The sequence below is a fragment of the Fulmarus glacialis genome, unplaced genomic scaffold (genome assembly GCF_000690835.1).
Source record: "Fulmarus glacialis isolate BGI_N327 unplaced genomic scaffold, ASM69083v1 scaffold13136, whole genome shotgun sequence".
Lineage (NCBI taxonomy): Eukaryota > Metazoa > Chordata > Aves > Procellariiformes > Procellariidae > Fulmarus > Fulmarus glacialis.
In genome coordinates, this window is record NW_009217541.1 from 1 (window position 1) to 20,254 (window position 20,254).

Below are 20,254 nucleotides of genomic sequence, written 5' to 3' on the forward strand. Positions count from 1 at the left end.
GGGTTTACAGGGGCTGTGAGGTGGGACCAGCTCCCCCCTTCCCTTTAGGGGGATATCATGGCATTAATGCATGAGCTTTATTAAAGACGGTGCTAAGGTCCCAGCCACCCCCCCGAAACCACCATCGTCGGGGTGGGGTGGACTGGGGGCTGTGTCCAGTCCTTGCACCGCACGAGGCAGCGCGCACCCCGTCGCCTTCTTGTCAGGCGGTCCTGGTGGTTTTGGGGTGCAGTTGCTGGGGTGCCTCTTGTCACCTCAGTGTCAAAGGAAGGCAGCTCAGGTGGAGGAGCAAAGGGGCTCTCCTGTCCCCTTTGGAGCCCAGCTGTCAATCGTGTGGTTTCATACGGTTAAGGTGTAAGCACGTTGCAGAAGAGCTATGGGTGGTCGGATGCTGGACTGCAGTTTTGTTTGTGTGTGTATATATATATGGTTATGTAACTCAAGTTATTGAAATGGATGGCACTTACTTAGAGGAAAGAGGTAGAAAGAGACTGCTGCATTATATTAAGAAAGAATCAGAGACAGTCACTTTCCAATTGCAAAGTAAGTGGCAAAAGTGAAATGAATGTAAACTTTTTTTTCCTCATGGTAAAGTAGCCAACAACGAAAGAGTAAGTGAACGTACTGTGGCTTTTTGTGAAGTTTTCCACTACCTCCATATTGTCTTCTAAGGGAAAGCTTTGGTTTCTTCATGCAGATGGAATTACTTAAAGATTCAAGCATTTCTGTTTTGTCTCACTTTATAAATCCTTATGAGACTCGGGGTATCTGTTTTCTCACAAGTGTTTCTGAAGTTTCTGAGCTAGTAGCTTTTCTTTTTCTCTTTTTTCTTTTTGTTTGTTTTTTTATTTTGCCCCCCAGGAGATCGTAAGTGGGGAGAGCGAGGAGGAAAGTAATGGCGTCAACTTGATGGAGTTCTCAGATGAGATCCTTTTGCACATCCTCAGCTACGTCCCTTGCACAGACCTTGTCCTGAACGTCAGGAGAACCTGCAGGAAACTCGCAATACTTTGCCTTGACAAGAGTCTAACGCATACAGTTTTACTTCAGAAAGACTATAAGGTGGGGAGAGTAGCTTGCTTCTTCTGTTAGCTATGAAGACAAATCTGACTTCTGAAAAAATGCCAAGAAGTAGAACTTTCCAATGTGTCTGCATAAATGAACTGCTCTTGAACTCTGAAATCAAAAAAACAATAAACTGTTTTATAAAAGCATTTGTTTTCCAGAATGCTTTGTTAGAACAGCTCTGTGCTCCCTTAGTTATCATTGATGGTATTTTATATAACTATCTTCTCTGTGTTTCTGGAAGCTAAAATGAAAGTAGATGTGACTTTCCATTTGTAGTTGTGGTGGTGTAAAGTTATCATTTTCTCAAAATACATTTTCCATGTTGTTGTGCAAAAAAATTTTGTGCATATTGCTGTTAGGCATGCAGTCAGCTAAGCCAGAAATTGTATATGTATTATAACAAAAATAAAGCTTGAAATGAAGGGTGATACGTTTATGAGGACTGTATCACCAAGTGCAGGCAAGGGGAAGCCTCTATTACTCATTTCCAAAAGAGGAAACTGGATGAAGGAGAATGGAAACATTCTCCTTTCAATTTGACTTTCATAGATAGCTAGTTCTGCTGAAATAGCTTTGCTGTTAGAAAATGGAGATGGTCCTCCATTCCACTATCAGTTGCTGAACAGATTTGGCCTCACAGTCAGTAATGCAGAACTGTACAGACTAAGAAGCTAAAGGAAGTGTAATCTTAAGAGTCCAAAGCATGGCAGACTAAGCCAGCTACCAGCAGTATAATATTTCTTAGACTGTGCTAGCGTCCTGAGACCTTTGGATGAGCCATGTAATCTAAGTGCTAACCACTGTTATCCCCATCTTCAGATGGGAAACTGAGTCAGTACACACCATTGCCATATATCTCATTGAATCTGGTTTTGTTTGAGTACAGGTAAACAAAGACAAAGTGAAGCAACTAATGAGGGATATCGGAAAAGAGATTTACCATCTGAACATGGCTGGGTGCTATTGGCTGCCCAGCTCCACTATTGATCATGTAACACGATGCAAGAACCTGGTAAAACTGAACTTGTCTGGGTGCCACGTCACCTCTCTCCGTCTCTCAAAGATGCTGTCCACGCTCCAGCACCTGCGCTCCCTGGCGATAGATGTAAACCCGGGTTTTGATGCCAGTCAGCTAAGCAGTGAGTGTAAAGCCACTCTTAGCCGTGTCTTGGAATTGAAGCAAACCCTTTACACGCCGTCGTATGGTGTCGTTCCATGCTGCACTAGCCTTGAGAAACTGCTGCTTTATTTTGAGATCCTTGATCGCTCGCGAGAAGGTTTTATGCTCTCTGGGCAGCTAATGGTAGGTGAGAGCAATGTGCCCCATTACCAGAACCTCCGCATCTTCTATGCCAGGCTGGCTCCTGGCTACGTTAATCAGGAGGTCGTGAGGCTGTACTTGGCGGTGCTAAGCGATCGGACACCTGAGAACCTTCACGCCTTCCTTATTTCTGCCCCCGGTAGCTTTGCGGAGACGGGAGCCACTAAAAACCTCCTGGACTCTATGGCTCGAAATGTACGTCTGGATGCTTTACAATTGCCCAAAGCCTGGATTAATGGCTCTGGGCTCCTGCAACACTTGAAGTTCAACAACCCTTTCTACTTCAGCTTTAGCCGATGCACCTTATCTGGTGGTCACCTGATCCAGAGGGTTATTAATGGTGGGAAGGATCTTAAAAGCTTGACCAGTTTGAATCTCAGTGGCTGTGTTCACTGTCTGGCTCCGGAGTCCTTGTTTCGAAAAGCGGAAGATGACATTGACAGTAGCATTCTGGAAAGCCTGGTAATGTCTTGCTGCAACCTGAGACACCTCAACCTCTCTGCAGCTCACCATCACAGCTCAGAAAGCATAGGGAATCACTTGTGCCAGCTTCTGTCCAGGCTAAAGCACCTGCTCTCCTTAGCACTACCGGTTTGCTCCATCACAGATGTTGCTGCAAACGTGGAAAAGCCTCCCACAGCATCTAATTTGGTGCCCCAAACATTTGGAAGGAAAGTTCGGATTGGGATACAGACATATCCGAGGAACTTAGCGGACCAGGCAAATCAGAAGATAGAGTCTTCGGTATTCTGGGCTCTGCTGGGAAGCCTCCGATTTTTGGAAACCTTGGAAATAATTGGGTCCAGTTTTTCCTCTGCCATGCCCCGCAACGAGCCAGCAATTCGGAACTCATTGCCTCCTTGTGTCCGGGCACAAAGCGTGGGGGATTCAGAGGTGGCTGCCATTAGCCAATTGACTTACTTGCAGAGCCTCACCTTAGCACAACTGCCAAATATTCTTACTGGCTCTGGGCTTATTAACATTGGATTGCAGTGCCAGCATTTGCGGACTCTTTCGTTGGCCAACCTGGGCATGATGGGGAAAGTGGTCTATATGTCTGCTCTCATGGACATGCTGAAACACTGCAAGTGTTTGAGAGATCTCAGGTGAGGGGCTGCTGTTGAACATCTCCGTTTTGTTTGTGGCTCTCCAGAAATGTAGTGCATGGTTGGTTGTGGCTAGTGTCAAAACTGTTTTCAAAACTGCGAGTGTTCCTGTTCTGGTCAAAAGTAAGCTGCAATGGCTTGAAAACTGGGTATTTTCCTTCCTGACTTGTGGAGAATGGGAAAGCATCGCACACTGTCCTTGAGGGCTCAGGATATGCTCTTTAACCACTGTTTTAAGAGCAAAAAGTCTCTATGCTGCGACGCCTTCCTTTTAGATAAGGAAGAGTGGATGCTGCATATTTGGGAGCTAGCAGCCTGTCAGGGCTAGGTTAAATACTACATGCCTTTGCTGACTTTTTGGCTTTGTGTACACGTAAATCTCTTACATTTCCAGGAAGGAGGAGACTCCTACAGTGTCTAAATAATGTAGAGTTCTCCTTAGGTTTCCCAATGAGATATTTTTCTGCCTTTGGTTTGTATTAAAATCTTGCCTCTTTATTTTTTTCTTTCTTTTTCTTTTCTTGATAATATATTGAAAACATTCCAAATTTAGAGTTTGTCCTGTTGGTGTTCCTCTCCTGGTAGGATTTAAAGGATCCTACCAAGGATCTGATCCTAAAGGGTGCATAAAGGAGCTTCACAGTAGCCAAAATGTGCTTGTGAAAACAAAGGGCACGAACCATGATAGTTTCCTTGTGCCAGTCCATATGAACACAAATGTTATTGCTTTAGAAAGATGCTTTTTTTCTTCTTTTTTGCCGAAATCAGCTTCTTTGGTGAAACTGCTAGACCTGTCAGTCCTGTTGTCATCCTCTGTTCACAAAATGGGTCTAAAATGCCTAACAGTAGTAACAGCAAGGTCACTCCTGTCATCACAAAAACAGTTAGTGTGACTGAAATTATTGCTCATCAGCTGATACTGGTGTTTGTGTGGATGTTCCTGATCCATTGCAACAGTGAATGGAGCCAAGGTGGCTAAAACACCTCAGGAGGGTTTTAATTTTCCGCCAGTTTCCATTTATAACAGGCAAGGAGCGTGTTGGTGTCTCATCCAAGGGATGGCAGCTGTTGGAAATTCAGTTGCTGAATGGTTTGGGTCATGTGAATGTATCTTTAACCTTCAGGAGACTAAATAGCCATGGAAGAACTAAGACCTGGGGAAGGAGGTTTGAGTGTGCAGTGTTGCTTCACTCAGTCTAGGCCCTGTAGTTTCCGGAGACTTTGAAATGGAGGCCAAGAGCGATAAAGATGAGAGGCAGCGTAGAGCCTTGAATAAAGGATGAACGACAGTGTCTCCTTGTAACAGCCAGGCATTTTCATGTAAGCTGTCATTGTTCTTTCTTGAGTAAAGTCTAAGTTTTTATATAGGTTTAAGAGGATTTTAATGTTTAGCACTTCCTCCTGATAATGTAGTTTCCTTTTCATTTGACTAATTCTCTGCTGCTTCTACCCTTTTTTCCCCTCCCCATTTTCCAGGCTGAGATGCTACTTTAAGGGGATATTCCAAAGCAATATTGTCATCTAGCGAGTGAAAGGCAGTATTGCAAGTATGGCTGTCGTGTCACGGAGATTAACCTAGAAACCTGCTGTGAGGTTGCAGGGGCTTCTGTGCTTTTTGTCCTAAACTTATAATGGACCAATAATGCTGTTGAAAAATTGGAGAAGCTTCCCATTTCCTTAGTATTAATTTTAAGCTATTACCCAAAGCGCTCGTGGGCTGTTAGGATCTCTTCAGGCAATGCTACCTGACCAGCAGTCGCAGGCTGAGACTCTAAAACAGAATTTATCAATTAACAGGATTAAGTGGCTGAGATACCCCCACGTACTACAAAAGCCTACACGGAGATTATCCAGATCAGGTTGGCACCGACAGCTTGTTATCACCTAGTGGATTAACCTTCTTGGAGCTCTTGGCCTTGCTGACCCAATGACTGGGATTCCCAAATGTTCTGAGGCCCAGTAGTAAATCTGCACTAAGCAGATGTACTCCCCTGGTGACACCGGCCCCGAGCAGGTTCTGCTTGCTGCAGACTGGTTTCTGTGAAGGAGTCATCCAGTTACGCTGCTAGTTAAAACATGGACCCCTTGTTGGTTGGGTATGGCTTCACCATGTCATTTTGTTGTCCTGCTCTGGGCTGTGACGTAAGATTGTGGATAGCCACGATAGAGGATCCTGTCTCTCTTCTCTGGGCCAAGTGTTTAAGATACGGGTTGAATTGATGATGGTTCTTCTTCCTGTGGGAGAGCAGTAGCTTTGATCCCTTGCCATCCTCTGACCGGGGAGGGCTGGCTGTGGTCACTCTGTTGGCTCAGAGACCCAAGTTCTGCGTCACCAGTGTGTGCATTGTGAATTTTTCATGCCTGCTTCTCTCTAGGCAGTAAACTGAAGATGACCAGTTTGATCAGTGTTTGGTGCACTGGACCAGTAAGTCTCTAAATCCACATCAACTGCTCGGTGGATGTCGGGTAGCAAAAACCAGGCTGTGCTTGTCATAAGACCAGAATGGATCTGCTGGCCAGATCTAAGGCCCATCTTACCCAACATGCTTTGTGGAAAACTTGCAAAACCAGGGTTACTCTCTGTGGGTGCTGGAATTCTGCAGTTTAGGGCCTTTCTACCTATTTGTGTCCTTGTCCTTTAGCACACGCTGTTCAAGAGATCTGAGCTTGCAGCGTTGGGTTTGTTATGCCGTACTGCTGGCACAAGCAGGTAGAAGGTTATCACATGTGTAAGTGAAACAGGCGGTGGGGGACACTAGTTGCTCCGTTTGCCAGCCCCCCATGAATGTGCTGTCTTCCCTCTTGTCTGAAAGCGGCCCAATGAATTGCCCATTGACTTGTTTTTGTTTATTCTTGCAGGCTGGAACAGCCGTACTTCTGTGCGGGCGCCCAGTTCTTCCAGGCACTGAGTCATTGCTCCTCTCTCCAGCGGCTTTGCATCGTCTCCCGGAGTGGGACTCTGCAGTCTGACGCAGTGATGTCATTTATGGCCAACTGCCTTGAGGTCATCATGTGCCACATGTTTATGGGAGAATCTCTTACCGTTTGCAAAAATCTCCAGCAATCTATTGTCCGGAGGTGAGTGCGGAAAGGGGTTGATGTGGGATTTCTGGAGCTGTTGAAGATTTATCTCCATTTCCTTGCTTGCCAAGGTTTATATGCCTTGGAGCACTTGTTCCAAGAAGCTAATAGGTAGTGTGTAACCGCTTGGCACACGAACTAGCCTCTTATTAAAATAAGAGTGAATCAGTGAAATATTTGAAGGTATTATCTGAATTTTTGATTCCATTCCCACCCATGTTCTCTGCAGTTCCGTTGGCTGAGTTGAAGTTCTGGATGTAAAGCTCCATCATAAATCAAATGACACTTTTTGTGTAAACAAAACATCTGCCGACATTTTAAGTACTGAGAGATTTGACCTTGAAGCTTTCCTCCTTTCCCACAAGTGACTAAGATAATTCTCCGTCCTCTAATCACTTGTAAATGTCACTTACTGATAATCCCCTGGCAGCGCAATTCAAAGCCTTTAAAGGGTTGTTGTGAAGGGTTTTTCTTCGGGGGGTGTGTGTGGGGGGAGAATTGGTACAAACTGCCTTTGCACGTTTGGCAGTTCTTAAATGCATTTTGCTTGGCCCCTTGCAGTGTTCTGAGGCTCACGTGGTGGGAAACGTTTGTGTGTGAGCCGTGAACTGCATTTGAAAAGAGAGCTTTTAATTACGCTTGGCATTTTGAAATCTTCTAATAGTGGCAGTCATCTTACAAAATATTTCCCATGCAACAGACTTTCCATTATTATTTTTTTTTCTATAAGGCTTTTTCTCCGCCTTTAGTCTGTTTTCTTTGTCACCTACTGTTGCTTTGCCGTGTTAAGCTCTAATAAAAATTTCAAATCACACGGCATTATTACTGCATCCTAAAGAGTGCTCCTCCCCCCCAGCCTTTCTCCAGCTTCAAGCTGACTTATTACACTTGGCTTGTTTCCACGGATCAAATCCAGAAGAGCCTATGACTATATTAGCTACCTACCAAACTGCACACGAGATTGTTTGTTACTGCCTCTAAAAGGCTCTGTGTCCTTCTGGGATAGTGATTGTTGGAAACATCTAAGTAAATTCCTTGTGATGTGACAAGGATTCTTTGAGTTTGTTTTTCACAGGGCTTCCTATCTGTAAAAACATTTTCTTGGTTCATTTCAGTTGTGCTTGGGGTATCCTTGGAAAGAACCAAAAATCCACAGTTCCCATTTTTTATTTTGCCCTCCCCTCTGAGATGCCATTGCAGCACTGGCGAAAATTTTAATGTCCGCTTACTGAGCAGAAATATGCTGTTCTGCAGTCCTTTCTCCCTCTTTTTGTCTGTCGTGGACAGATTCTCACTACGTTCTGTATCTCTTAATAATTTAAACCCTGGGAACTTTCAAAGAGCAATTGATGCCTCGTGGAAATGTTAAAAACTATTTTTATATTTAGCAATGGTTCTGGCTGTCATACTATTTTTCTTCTTTTGTATTTTATTAATAGAGACGTTTGTATGAAAACAGGATTTTTGAAGTTGGTTTTTTTTTTTTTTTCCCCCTGAAGAGAGCATCTGCTCCCACTGCAAATTCTACACCTGAAGTCATAATCCTCTATGACATTGTAATTGGTGGCTCTGGAAACGATTTTGATGTCACATAAGATTATGACTTCAGGAGGAGGATAAGCAGTGGGAGCAGATGCTCTCCTAAGCAACAAAGATCCCGTTCTCATGCAACTGTCTCTAGTAATAAAATGAAAGGAACAAAATACAGAAAATGATGTGTAAGCAAAGCCTGGAGTCTTCCACGAGCCATCAGCGAGTCTTTAACCACGTGACTTTTCCAGTGATCCCATTCTCATCCTTGCACAAATGTGCCTTCAGATGGAGTCAGGAATTGGCTTTCTCTTAACTGCATTTTGTCTACTACTCCAAGGGCAAAGAGACGTGCAGTAAAATCCATGTGTGAGCTAGTTCATTGCTTAAACCTGTGGATAAGGCCCTAATTCACACAGCATGGCTTCCTCTAAAAATGTACTGCTAGTGTATCTTTAATCCAAGTTTTAAATTGGAAGAGCCCATTGGGCAGCAAGCTTGAAGTTATATATCCTTGTGCCAGAATGAAATAAGGTGATTGATCCTTTTTTTTTTTTTTTCTTTTTTTTTGATTTGGAACGTGTGCAGATGCTGCGTGTGCGGGGAAAACATGGAGAATGTGTGGGAAGGAGGAGGCGAGAGCAGGGAAGGCAGGGCTGAGAGCCTTTCTTTGCTCCCTTTCTTGAGCTGGGGGAATTGATCCATATTGCTCGGTTCCCATTAAGGGTTAGAGTTCCTGTTTTAGGGCTATGGGGATGGTTTTGTTTAGACTGAAAGCAGCCAAGTGATTGCTGTTTTTGAACAGGGAGATGGAGCCAAAGTGACTCCCATTCTCCCAATGCCTCTAAAAAGAGGAGAAATGCTGATGGGAACTGGGAAGGCCTAGGGCTGGGCATGCACCAGTAGTTTGCTGCAGGTAGTAGAGCTGGGAGGGCTTGAAAATGCAATCTAGTGCAGTGCAATCCTTTTTCAGACGTGGGTGCACAGGAGGGTTTGGATCACAGACGAGGCTGGGACCGATTTGGGGAAAACAGACTGGTTTCAACTGCTGAGTTGTACTGGAAGATGGTGGATATACAGGGTGTGGTGATGGGAGCTTGGGTGTTAAATCTCCTGCATCACACCGATGGCTTAAAGCCTGAACTGATTCTCAAACTCTACCCCTCCACTGTAAAATAAGGATAGTATTATGTATTTCTGTTCTACTGGCCCGAAAAGAGAGTTGTTCTCATGTTTGTTAGTCTTGTGACAGCTCTAAACCAGGCTCTGTGGTGTTCAGTTTTCTTGTGGGCAGTTTTCTGGTTGAAGTTTGCTGCTATTTGGGACAGATTAGTTTACGTATTTAAGTCATTAAAAGCCTCTGATTCAGTTCTGCCTCTTTTGCAATGAAACACAGTAAGCAGAACAGCACTCATCTGGAGCCCTCATCAGCAAACAAGAGGCTTGCAAGGGCAAGGTCTCCTCTGAGCTTTAGAGAAGACGACTGTTTCCCTCTGGGCAGATAAATCATTGCAGTGTTTTTCTTTATTCTTTTTTCTTCTGTGTGAATGGGAGGGGTAATCTCCTTTATGGTTCAGGGAGATACTCTGTGCACATAAGAAGGGCCTGGTGGTTAGAGTGGGAGATGTGGCTTGAATGATCCATATCCACTTCCCTGATCTTCCTCATATTTCACATGTGACAGTGGTCTAGTCTCAGTTTCTCTGTAAAATGACATTTTTTTTTTCCTATCACATGGTGCTCAGCTGCTGCCACACTTCAGATAGTGGCAGACCTAACAAACACAATGTTTTCTCTTTTATGCTTGGACCCTAACTTTGCCAAAGTGCTTAGCTTCAAGCGCACGTTGTCTTTGTTTAAATAACTCTTCTGTTAAAACCACTGCAGTGGTAATTCCAGAAACACTAAGATACCGCAATTCAAGGACCCACAGTTGTAGGTTCAAGCGTGACCCCAGACCTGTTGCTGTGCAAACAGGCTTCTTTGCAGAAAAGGGAGATTTGCTTCTGTCTTCTAATCTGAGTTGCTGTGCTGTGATTCTTTCTAAATGTTTGCAAAAAGCTGTGTGTCCAAAGCCCGGTCCGGTCCGAGGGGACAGGGCTTGCTTCGAATAGCTTTCCCCGAGGGTTTCCACACTGTTATTTTGTGAAATAGTCAGTAGATGGAGCTGTGACCTATGGAAGGTGTCCCCCTGCTTACTGATGTGTTGCATGCTAAATAATCGTATTTATACGCCTGTATTTCTCTGCCCCAGAAATCTTGCGGGCAAGGAATTTGGATGACTTCAGGGTTGCACAGCTACATGGCGTGGTTAGTGGGCACTTCACAGATGTGCAGGAGAAGTTGCTTTCCTGGTGAAGCTTACCAGCAGAAAACAGGCTGGAAGAGGGGATGGGAAATGCTTTGGCAAATATCCCCTTGGCCTCAAGGACGGATTTTATTTTCCAGTGTGTTCCTTTAGAATTTCGTCGGTTTTAGCTTAAGTGTTTAGATAGCTCCTATCATTGTAATGATTTCAAGGACTCTACAACACCAGACAATACAAGCCTGTGAAAAGTCCTTGAAAAAACACCTTGGAAAAGATCAAGAAAGCATCAGTAAAAAAAAAAACAAACCCAAAGCAAAACAAAAAAATCTCTGAAAGCGCAATGTCATTAGGGATTCTTCGTACATAGGGGGAAAGTGTCAAGGCATGGAGGTGAGTTGTGATTTATAGAAATGCAATCCAAGTTAAGCCATGGTAGAGAGCGTGGTCAGGAAGCAAAAGATTGTGGTGAAGCTGAAGTGTGTTTTGGGGAGGTGGGTGGGTAGCTGGGCTCAGCTGCTCACGTCTCCCAAAAGCGCTGTTGTCATCTCCTGGGGTCTGATAGCTGTTGGGAGAAGGTGCAGAAGGCTGGGGCTGGCTGGGGTCCTGGTGCAGCATCCCCCAAGAGCTGCAGGGTGGGGAGTGGGGGGCTGGCAGTCCTAGCTCAAGCTCTCTGCCCCTGTTCCCCTAGCCACATTGGCTACCTGTCTCCAGCTTTGCAAAGTGAGTGTGCGACTCAGGTGATTCTGAGGGTTAACCAGTGCTGGCAAGTGCAGAGAATTTTACTGTTTTAGGCCAATCTGCCTGTTCTGGGAATCCAAGACCCAGAGAAAGAGGCACACTAACTTAACCTTCCTTCTTCTGCTTGTGTCAGGTATGAGCACCACTTAGTTTGAAGTGACTTTCACAGTAGGACTCCTGCCACTTTCCAGGAATAGCTATTTCAGTCTGAATTAGATCTTACTATTCAAGCTTCTGTAGCATCACCTAAATTTTCCCCTGCTTGTTATTGTCCTTTTTTAACATGAAAATCTTGACTGAATCTTACCTTTTCTTAAACTGCTGATTCCAGTGGCCCTGTGTGGCCATGAGAGCCGTGATGCTCACTGAAGGGATGAAGCACCCTCCTGGGATTCAGTTGCAGAAATAGGGCTTCCAGGTGGGAGCATGGGGATGAAGCTGAGTATTTGGAAAGTGCTGAGTGAGCCAGTCCCTCTCCTGGCATTTGGCACAGGACTGAACTATCACAAATGAATTTTTGCTCACCTCAGAGCTAAGTGTTCCCCCCTCCTTTGTTGCTATTGCCCTGGATATCCCTGCAATATTCCTCTTGCCTGGATTCTCATTGTGGGCTCAGCCTGAGAAAAGCCCTTTTGGGTAATCCTTTTTACTGTTAGATTGGGTAGGAAGGGGCTGTTAGGGCAGTAAGCGAGTGCAAGATCATCTTTGAATTCAGCAAGATCATCTTTGAATTCCAGCGTCCCTCCTGCACTGCCCACCTGACTGGTGCAATTGTATTGACACTGCAAAAAGCTGGTATTACCACCCAGGGCTTATTTGAGATTTTCAAGCTGTTTTTGCATCCCTTCACCACCTTATCTTCCTTCTGACCTTGAAAAAGTCCCTCTCAGTACACTGCTGGCTTTCCTGGATCCCAGAGCCAGCACGGTAGCTGCCAATCCCATTCCGCGAGCCTAAGCATGTTGTGGGCTTAGGCCCTGCGTCTGATTGCAGAAGACTTAATGTATCGCTAGGCTGGTGTAGTGAATCATTAGCATCCTGTTCTAGCTTTCATTGTCTGTTTCATTTCCTGCTCTTAGAAACCCCTGAATCATTCTGTCACAGACTGAATAACAAACTGCATCCTTGTCAGCTTGCGTTAGCCAAGAATTCGTTGGCGGGCTTGGCGAAGGCTGACTCCGCTTGAGGTGTGGCCCAGACACCTTTGCTTCTACCAGGGATGTTGTTTATGGGTGGGTTCAAATACTTTACAAGCCAGCACGGCTTGTGGGACCATCCCCAATTTGGCATATTAATGTATCTTCTTTTGGGGGTACTAACATACTCTTTTCTTAAATGCATTCCTGTGGTTGACCCAAATGGCTTGTTCTAACTGCTAGCTCATGTGTTTTGAAGGGAATTCAGTCCTGAAACCTTCCTTAGAGGGTGGATTGGTTTGTGCATGAAATAGGTTTCAAGGAGCGTCCTCCTCTTTCTCTTGGCTGAGAAATAATATTGGAATAGTACTGTCGTGCTTTCTCTTCATGAGGGTGTAAAAGGCTGAACGGAAGCATTAACTGCAGCTTTAAAGCACTTCCATAGTAAAATAAATCTAATTGAGCAGTTATTGCAGTAGCTTTTTAATTTGTGGAAGAGATTAGGAAATAACTTTCAGCTTGCTCTGGCAGAGCACTCCCCTAGGACGTGTCCTGGGCGCTCTGGCATCGGTCTTTGGGTTCTTATTCCCTCCCTCTCTAGTTGTTCAGTCACATTTGACTGATGCAGAGTTCAGCTGGCAAAATAATATAAGAACCTCAATCTGCGAGCATTTTTGATATAAATCTCGGTTCACAGGAGAAGTAGCGGAGTGTCACTTATGCCTTACAGAGAGAAACCACAGTAGAGAGATGTAATTTTCCTCTACTTGGGATGAGTCTGACATGTATTGCTCCTTCCCCATGACACGATGCAGTGGCAGAGGATGCTGCATTGAAGATAATGGGAGGGTTGGCAGTGTTGTGTGCAAATGACTTCCAGTGTCCCATCTACGCCCCTTGGTCTCACGTTGGAGGCTGTAGGGATGGGACTTAAGGTGAGGGGAGATGGCAGGCCTTGGGAGAATGCCGGTTTGTCCGTGTGGACATGAGGGGATGGAAGACACCCATAAAGGAAAACACTTTATGGAGGAAATATCTCATTGTCTGAAGTTAAGAGCAACCTGTGGAATCACAACAGCTTTCCTTGGGAACTTTTGAAGTCCATTTCTGATGTTAGAAAGAGAAGTCTGCTCACTGCTGGTACTCTGGTAGGGTTGGAAGTGAGAATGGCACTAAGGAATGGGTCTGCTTTAGGGTCAGTGTGTAGAGGCTTTGGACCCCTCTTGAGAGGCTTCGGACCCCTCTTGAGAGGCTTCTGGGCAATGAGAGGGGGGCAGGGGTCCTCCCTGCTCACAGAGGAAGGGGCCTGGGGGAATCTCACCCTCAGTTTCTTTGGCGTGGCTGGAAGATGCTCTGGAGAAGCTTCATTTTATGCTATTGGCAGTCACTGTAAGCAAGGAGAGCTTTTGCAGTTCCCTGGTACTGAGTTCAGGGCACGGCCAGTGGAACAAATTTTAAGTGTATGTCTGGCCTTCCCCGAAAAGATGAGAAAAGTGTGTGTGTGTATGTTGGGTCATGCCACTTGTCAGCTGCTGCAGCTTGTCCTGGCACTTCCTCTGTTCCACCATGCCATGCTTCAGGGATGGGAGTTTCCAGCCTGGCTCAGGTATGCTGGCTGAAGCTTTCAAGATAGATGCCACATTTGAACTTTCAGATATGAGCAAGTCTTCCAGTAAAAACAGACTTACGCTGTGCCTGGCGGAGGATTAACAGGGTTTTTGTGCATGTAGGTGAAAGAGCTGTGTACAGGGCAAAAAGTGAGTTGGTCTGAATTCTCCTTTCTTGGGAAACTTGTACCTCTCCAGAAGCAGCTCACCAGCATGTGGGGGAAGTCTAAATGGAGGGGGGAGAAGGTGTGCGACTGGAGCAGAGGTTGCTTTGCATTTGTCATGCATTTTTGTCGTGCAAACCAGAGTCCACATCTGCTCTGTTCCCCCAAATCAAGCTTCTCCTGGTTTCCTTTCTTAATTTCCTTCTCTAGAGCCTCTTTTCCCATACACTCATCTCAGTTTGTGGAGTTCAGAAATTTGGCCTTGATCCACTCCTGATACACTGTATTTTCTCGTTTTATCTGGTGTGTGCTGCTTTTGTTTCCAGTGCTTAATTATACCACCTTGTGTACCCTTATTCCTGCTTGCCAGCTTTTGTGAAGTGGGATGTGCTTAATCGTCTGAATTTGGCGTAGGGCTTTTCTTAGGTTTCTCTGGAAATCTCAAGGGGAAATACATTCTTCAGTCCCAAATACTGCCTTATCCTTCCCTTACAAGTAAGAGGCGGTAAGTTTGAGCAGCACCTAACGCAGTGGAGCTGTCGTCTTCTGGGGTCTGTGGTGCAGAGAGTTGCAGGGGGGCATAATCCATCGCTATGGGATGGCTGGTGAGGTTCTGCTATGGCTTTGGGCTGCCCTTTAGCTCTATCGGCAGGTGGACTCACTGGCCTCTCTAGAGAGGTATGTCTGAAAACACACACTGAGGGTGTTTGCCAGGAGATAACTGCATTCCAGGGAGCGACTCTTTTGTCTTGCTAAAATTGAGGAAATCTGATCAAAGTGCAGCCTTGCTTTAGACTTTTTCTCTTTCTTTTTGACTTTGTCCCTGACCTACATATTGGATCCTGCCACGCTGGTTGGAAGTAATTGAGATTGTAGTGTTAGGCTATTTACCAAGCTGTTCACTTGAAAATAACCTTACTATGTCCAGTCCACACCTGTTCTGGGATAATTTTGGAGGCAAATAACAAAGCGCCATTAACCCTTTCAGCCACATGCAACCTGTTCAAGATCTAACTGTAGAGTGAGGTTATACCTCTGCTGATGTCAGGAGGAATTTGTGGCACAGGGTGCGCTTTGCTGTTTGTTTCACAGCTCCATGGATGATTCCAGCCAGCTGCTGAAGCCAGGCCCACTGTGTGTTCGCATCCAAATGAGGACACTCCTTATAAAAGTTCCTGCTGGGTGGTTGTTGGTTTAGTGTTGAGTCTGCTGGACCAGAGGATATGCTGGAAAATATCTGTATGGGGGGGTATTTTCTTTGTTATCCCAGTGGTTGTTTCTGATTAAAGGATCTGTTTTGAAGGGGCTGCTAGTCAGTTGCCTAGAAAACTTGCTTTCATTTAATTAATCATGATGAGTTTAGTCTGGAGGTTTTGTAGAAGAGAGCAAGCAAGCATATCCTTGGCTTCTTTCCCTTGGAAAAAAAGCAGGGTTTCATGTCTGAAACTGCAGCTCTTTTGTCTCCCCAGGTCGACATCCTTCTCTGTCCTTCGGGTTTAAATTTTACAAGCCATGCGCTTGCAGAGGTAGATCCAGTTTGAAGTCCATCCAGGTGTGGAATGAGGAAAGAACCGTCAAGAAGATTACAGGAGCTATTCTGCAACTCATTAACTCAATCTCTTCCCCTTCTTGTTATCTCCTCCCCATGCCTGAGGCCTTCAAACTAGTGCTCTAAGTGCTTCTCACTTAATCTAGCCCACCTGGACAGGTGTATGAAGAAAGGAATTGCCTTCCGGGGAAGGACTAAAGGAGCATAGATTGCAGAGGGAGTCTGCTTTTGGGAACTGCTAATCCCAGTTTAACATTATGACAGCTGCTCGTTAAAATCAGGGTGTTTTTTAACAGGCAGTTAAAGGAGAGGCTTTGCACGCACATTTAGCTGAGAATAATAGTGAACCATGTGTATTTGATTTTTTTTTTCTTAAATCACGCAAATTGTACATGGAAAGAATTCTCCGGCGTCAACTTGCTGGGGTATGGAATTTACAAGGTTTGCAGTAACATACAGTTTCCTGTTGAGGGGGGGAGAAAATTACAAAGCTTTCTTTTTCTTTTTTTCTTTTTCTTTTTTTTTTTTTTCTAAGATCAAGTTCAAACCTCTAATATGAATCTGGCCTCTTTGGATGGTATACTTACTGTGTTGGGGTTTTTCAGTTGTTGTGGTGGCAGATTGTCATGTAAACTTGTCTATGTTCTCATTTTTATAGCTACATGTAAAGGATGCTTATAAACTACAATTTTGTATATGGTGAGAAGGCAGCATGCAGATCTAATTTGGGAGAGTCTATATACAAAGAAAGAAGCAGAGGTTTCTTTGCCTTGGGGAGACGGCTGTTTCTTCCTAGCTGAACTTCAGTAAACTTGGTCTATTAACATGATTTTCTCTGCAGGACTGTGGTGTTGGATAAGAAACATGAAGAGCTGAGGCAGAGGAGGGACTATCAAAGAGACATTTGCTGTATTTTATGTAATTTCACTGCAGACTTTACCAACTGCCTCCCCGATCAGCGGTTATTTGCTGGTTGATTTCTTGTAGGCAGTGCTGTGGAAGTAAGACACTGTGCAGCTCCTACACAAGCCCCCAGATCCACTCAAGGAGCTGTGTCCTTTTCTGCCAGCCCTTAGGCAAGAGGCATGAAGGGCAGGTCTGTGATGCAGAAAGATATAAAATTGCCCCAGGTAGTTTTGTTGCTGGAAATCCTTACTCCTGCAGCTACTTAGGTTCAGGCAAATTAATTTAACCGACCAGGACTGAGCAACTAGCCTTGGAATGGGAGTTTCTCTGCTACATTATTGGCAGCTCTACTCCAAATCATTTGTGGATGGGAATATCCTTTCTGTCTCCCTGGGAAATGCCAGTCTCTTGTGGCCTTTTCTTCAGCTGGCTGTCTTGCTACCTGGGATTTTCACATGTGTTTCCAGCAGCCGAATCTCCAGCCATTCCCTCTCTGTTTGACAGAAATCTGGCTGTTTCAGAGCTGGAGATGAGCTGGGAATTTTCCAGACACACATCTGTATAAGAGAAGTTTGTTGAGCAGTGAACTCCTCTTTCGACCCAACACAACTTGGTTCAGTCTCAAGGGACTGATGCTGCCAGTTTGACTCTGCCTCCTTTAGAGTGATAATGAACTGGCTCTTGTCACACGGTTCGGAGGAGGCATCTTGGTGGCATGGGGCTAATAGTCACGAGTCTTTTAATCTTAAGGGTGTAACTCTTAAGCCATAGCATAACTTCCCTTTACCTCCCAGCTTTAAAAGCCTGAACTCTTGTTATGCTACACTGAGTAATACTATTTCTCTTCCCCCATGTTCTCTTACTCACCAGGTTGCTATCATGTAGAGTACTTGCTGATGGGGACTTGGACTCTTTTTGTATGGCTCTTTTTACATTATATAAATGGCTTTAACTTTTGCTGTTCTCTTCCTCTGCTGTGTAGTTATAACCCTGCTGCTCCTCTCTCATGTTGTCATGTCAGGCCTCTCGCTTGCAAGGTCTGGGATGTGTGCTGGAAGGCAGACCCAGTGGTGTGATGTTGGCAAGAAGAGCTGGAAGGGCAGGAGGAGAATGTAGATTTCTCTAAGAGGGGACCAAAAGGCTAAGGCTGTAGATTCAGAAGCTGGAACCCAAAATTCAAGTGGCAAACAGGGATACTTGTGTGCGTTTCTGTTAGGGTAAATTCCTGTGGTGCCAAGACAGGTTTTCTGCAACTTGGATTAAAAAGGAGGCTGCGGTGCGTGCGTGTGTGTGTGCACGCACACTTAAATGCTTATCTGCACATCTGAGCTTTCTAAACTTGCTTGTGCTCTAATTGCAGCGCGTAGACTCTGCATGCAGAACAACCCAGCCTGAAGGGATAATCCCAGGCTCAGCCCCGAGGGAATGCCTTGGCCCTGCTCTGGCCTGATTTTCTTAATGGCTCTGCAGCTTGCCGCTGGTTTGTAGGTTGTTTAAATTGTTATCTCTGAGCACCTTGCCCAGCTTGGGCAGAGCTCTTAGGATCTCCGGTCCTCTAAGAATACCTGTATGTTGTGATTTATTTATTTATTTATTAAAACTTCTTCTTCCCTCCCCATGTTAGGCCCAATTTGGGCTTGTTTTAGCTCAACAGACTCACTGAAAAGGGGTGCGAGCTTAGCCTGTGCTCCCCGCTGACACACAGGAGAGTGGGAGACCTTGACTTCCAGCTGCCCCTCCTGCCTCCTCTGAACAACCTTTCCTTGCCCCCACCGCTGCATGATCTATATCCGTGCAATCCCCTTCTCTTGCACTGGAGAATTCGTGTTTCTCCTCAGCTAATAACCTGTGTCTGATTTAGTTTCCAGGCGGACCGCCCTGCATTAAATGTCGTCATTTTCCCTCTGCTTCATGAGGACTTGACAGAGGTCATCAGAGATGTCCCCATGCGGCACTTGGATGAAATTACCTTGTTTAAAAGCAGAGTGGCCGAGGAACCTCCCAACTTGTGGTGGTGACTGTCAGAGCATGGAAAGGACAGTCAGCATGAACGCGTGAAATAGCTTCTTGTTGGCCTGGATTCCCCATCATCAGCTCCTGGCCACCTCACTGGATGCTGTACAATCACTTTAAATAGGTGCAATTGCAAAATAAAAAAAGCTGGTCCTTTACAGTGGGGAAACGTCTACTGGATATTGCTTGCATCTGAAAATCCTGTCTCAAAGGTTTCTGGAATCTGATGAGTATTTCCTTGTGGTTAATATGAATTGCTTTGTTATTTTACTGAAGTTAAAGGTAAGAGAAACTGACTTAACAATGCTCTTTCCCCTGTGTTGCCTATATGTCCTAACGGCCCCTGTGTGCTTTGGCAGTGTGCTTTGTGATATTGGTGGAAATCATTCTTTGCTTCGGTCGATTTTTGGCAAAGTAGAAAGCCTAAGCCAGCTAAGAGGCACAAAAATGTGTTGCTCAATCGAAGTGCATCACGTCTTTTCTATGTTACAAATACACGTTTGTAGTCACACACATACAATCACAGATATTTAAAGTTTTTTTTTTGATTGAGAAGTACCACAAGGACTCTTTTTTTATTTTTGGATAAGGTCATTAGCGCCTTGACCGTGGTATGTTCTTGCTGATGCTGTTTCCATCAGTTGGTCTGGTGGAAGAAGTTCTCAGCTCTTTTGGAAATCCTTGTCCTAGCGTAGATGGTGCCTACAGTGAATAAGTGGAGGCTCAGATCTGATTTAAGTGCAGTCTGTCTTGCAGTGTAGATGGGAATGTAGTGTTCTGGTTCTGTCCTTAGATCCCATGCCTTGAGATCATGCTAATTTTAGAGATGTTATGAAGTATTGTCACAGTGTGATTTCAGTCAGCTTCTCTGCTCCACAGAACTTACTCAGGCATCAGTAGTGGTCTGGATCACTTTCATATTGCCTTATTTACTGAGCACTTTTGAAAGCATCAGACAGCTGTACCAAAAGCCGAGTTATGAATTCCTGGAGCGACGTTTCTGGGTGGCAGTTGGATTTCCCTTTTCTGGAGTATTTTGCGGTAGCACACTGGGTCTGTCTTCTGCAAAACAGGTATCTAACTTCTCCATCTGTAATCTCCTAAACACTCCCTAATGTGTTGAGCAGCGCTTTTCTGGGGAAACCCAGTGTCATCCAAAGATGATGTCCCCATCTCCTTGTCAGCATTTTCTACACAAGATGCCATCTCAAAAACGCTGTTCTGCGATCAGTGGTTCCTAGGAAGCCTGGTCTGATGCGATAGATTTTAGAGCAAAACGCACCTCACAGCTTTGGAGGACTTTCCCTCCTTGCTTTCCCATCAGTCAGGTGTGAACCTGCCTGGAAATCAGACTTGCTGGTGTAAATCTTGAGCCAGACTGCAGTAACCCTTGTGCTTAGACAGTTTAGGGTGTTAACGAGCAGGTTAATGTTAGTCTTTTACTAGCACAAGTCTGTGCATTGCTAAAACTAACCCCTGCTTTTGCTGTCTACCCTGAGTTTCTCTCCCTTCCCCACTCAGGACAGGGTGCCAGCAGTGGTCTCTGGTTTGCAGCCGGTAACAAGGTGGTGAGGCCAGCTCATGCTCCTCCGAGAACGGCTGCAGCTGAGCCACCAGCGCTCCTGAAGTATTTGAGACTCTGCATTGAGTTAGACACCGTGCGGGCGAGTGTGAGGAACTGGTGCCCTGTTCTTGGCATCCTGCCACTGTTTTCTCTTCCGCTCTCC

The 20,254-nt window shown here is 45.1% G+C and overlaps 1 protein-coding gene across 1 annotated transcript; it reads left to right on the forward strand.

Annotated features, from left to right (window-relative positions):
• The first annotated feature begins 864 nt into the window (after positions 1–864).
• On the forward strand, positions 865–18,829 carry FBXL18 (F-box and leucine-rich repeat protein 18). The gene is made up of 4 exons (XM_009579714.1): positions 865–1,062; positions 1,955–3,495; positions 6,355–6,573; positions 18,376–18,829. Exons 1-4 carry the CDS (start codon positions 910–912, stop codon positions 18,530–18,532), a joined length of 2,070 nt encoding a protein of 689 aa, XP_009578009.1. The 5' UTR covers positions 865–909; the 3' UTR covers positions 18,533–18,829.
• The last annotated feature ends 1,425 nt before the right edge of the window (positions 18,830–20,254 follow it).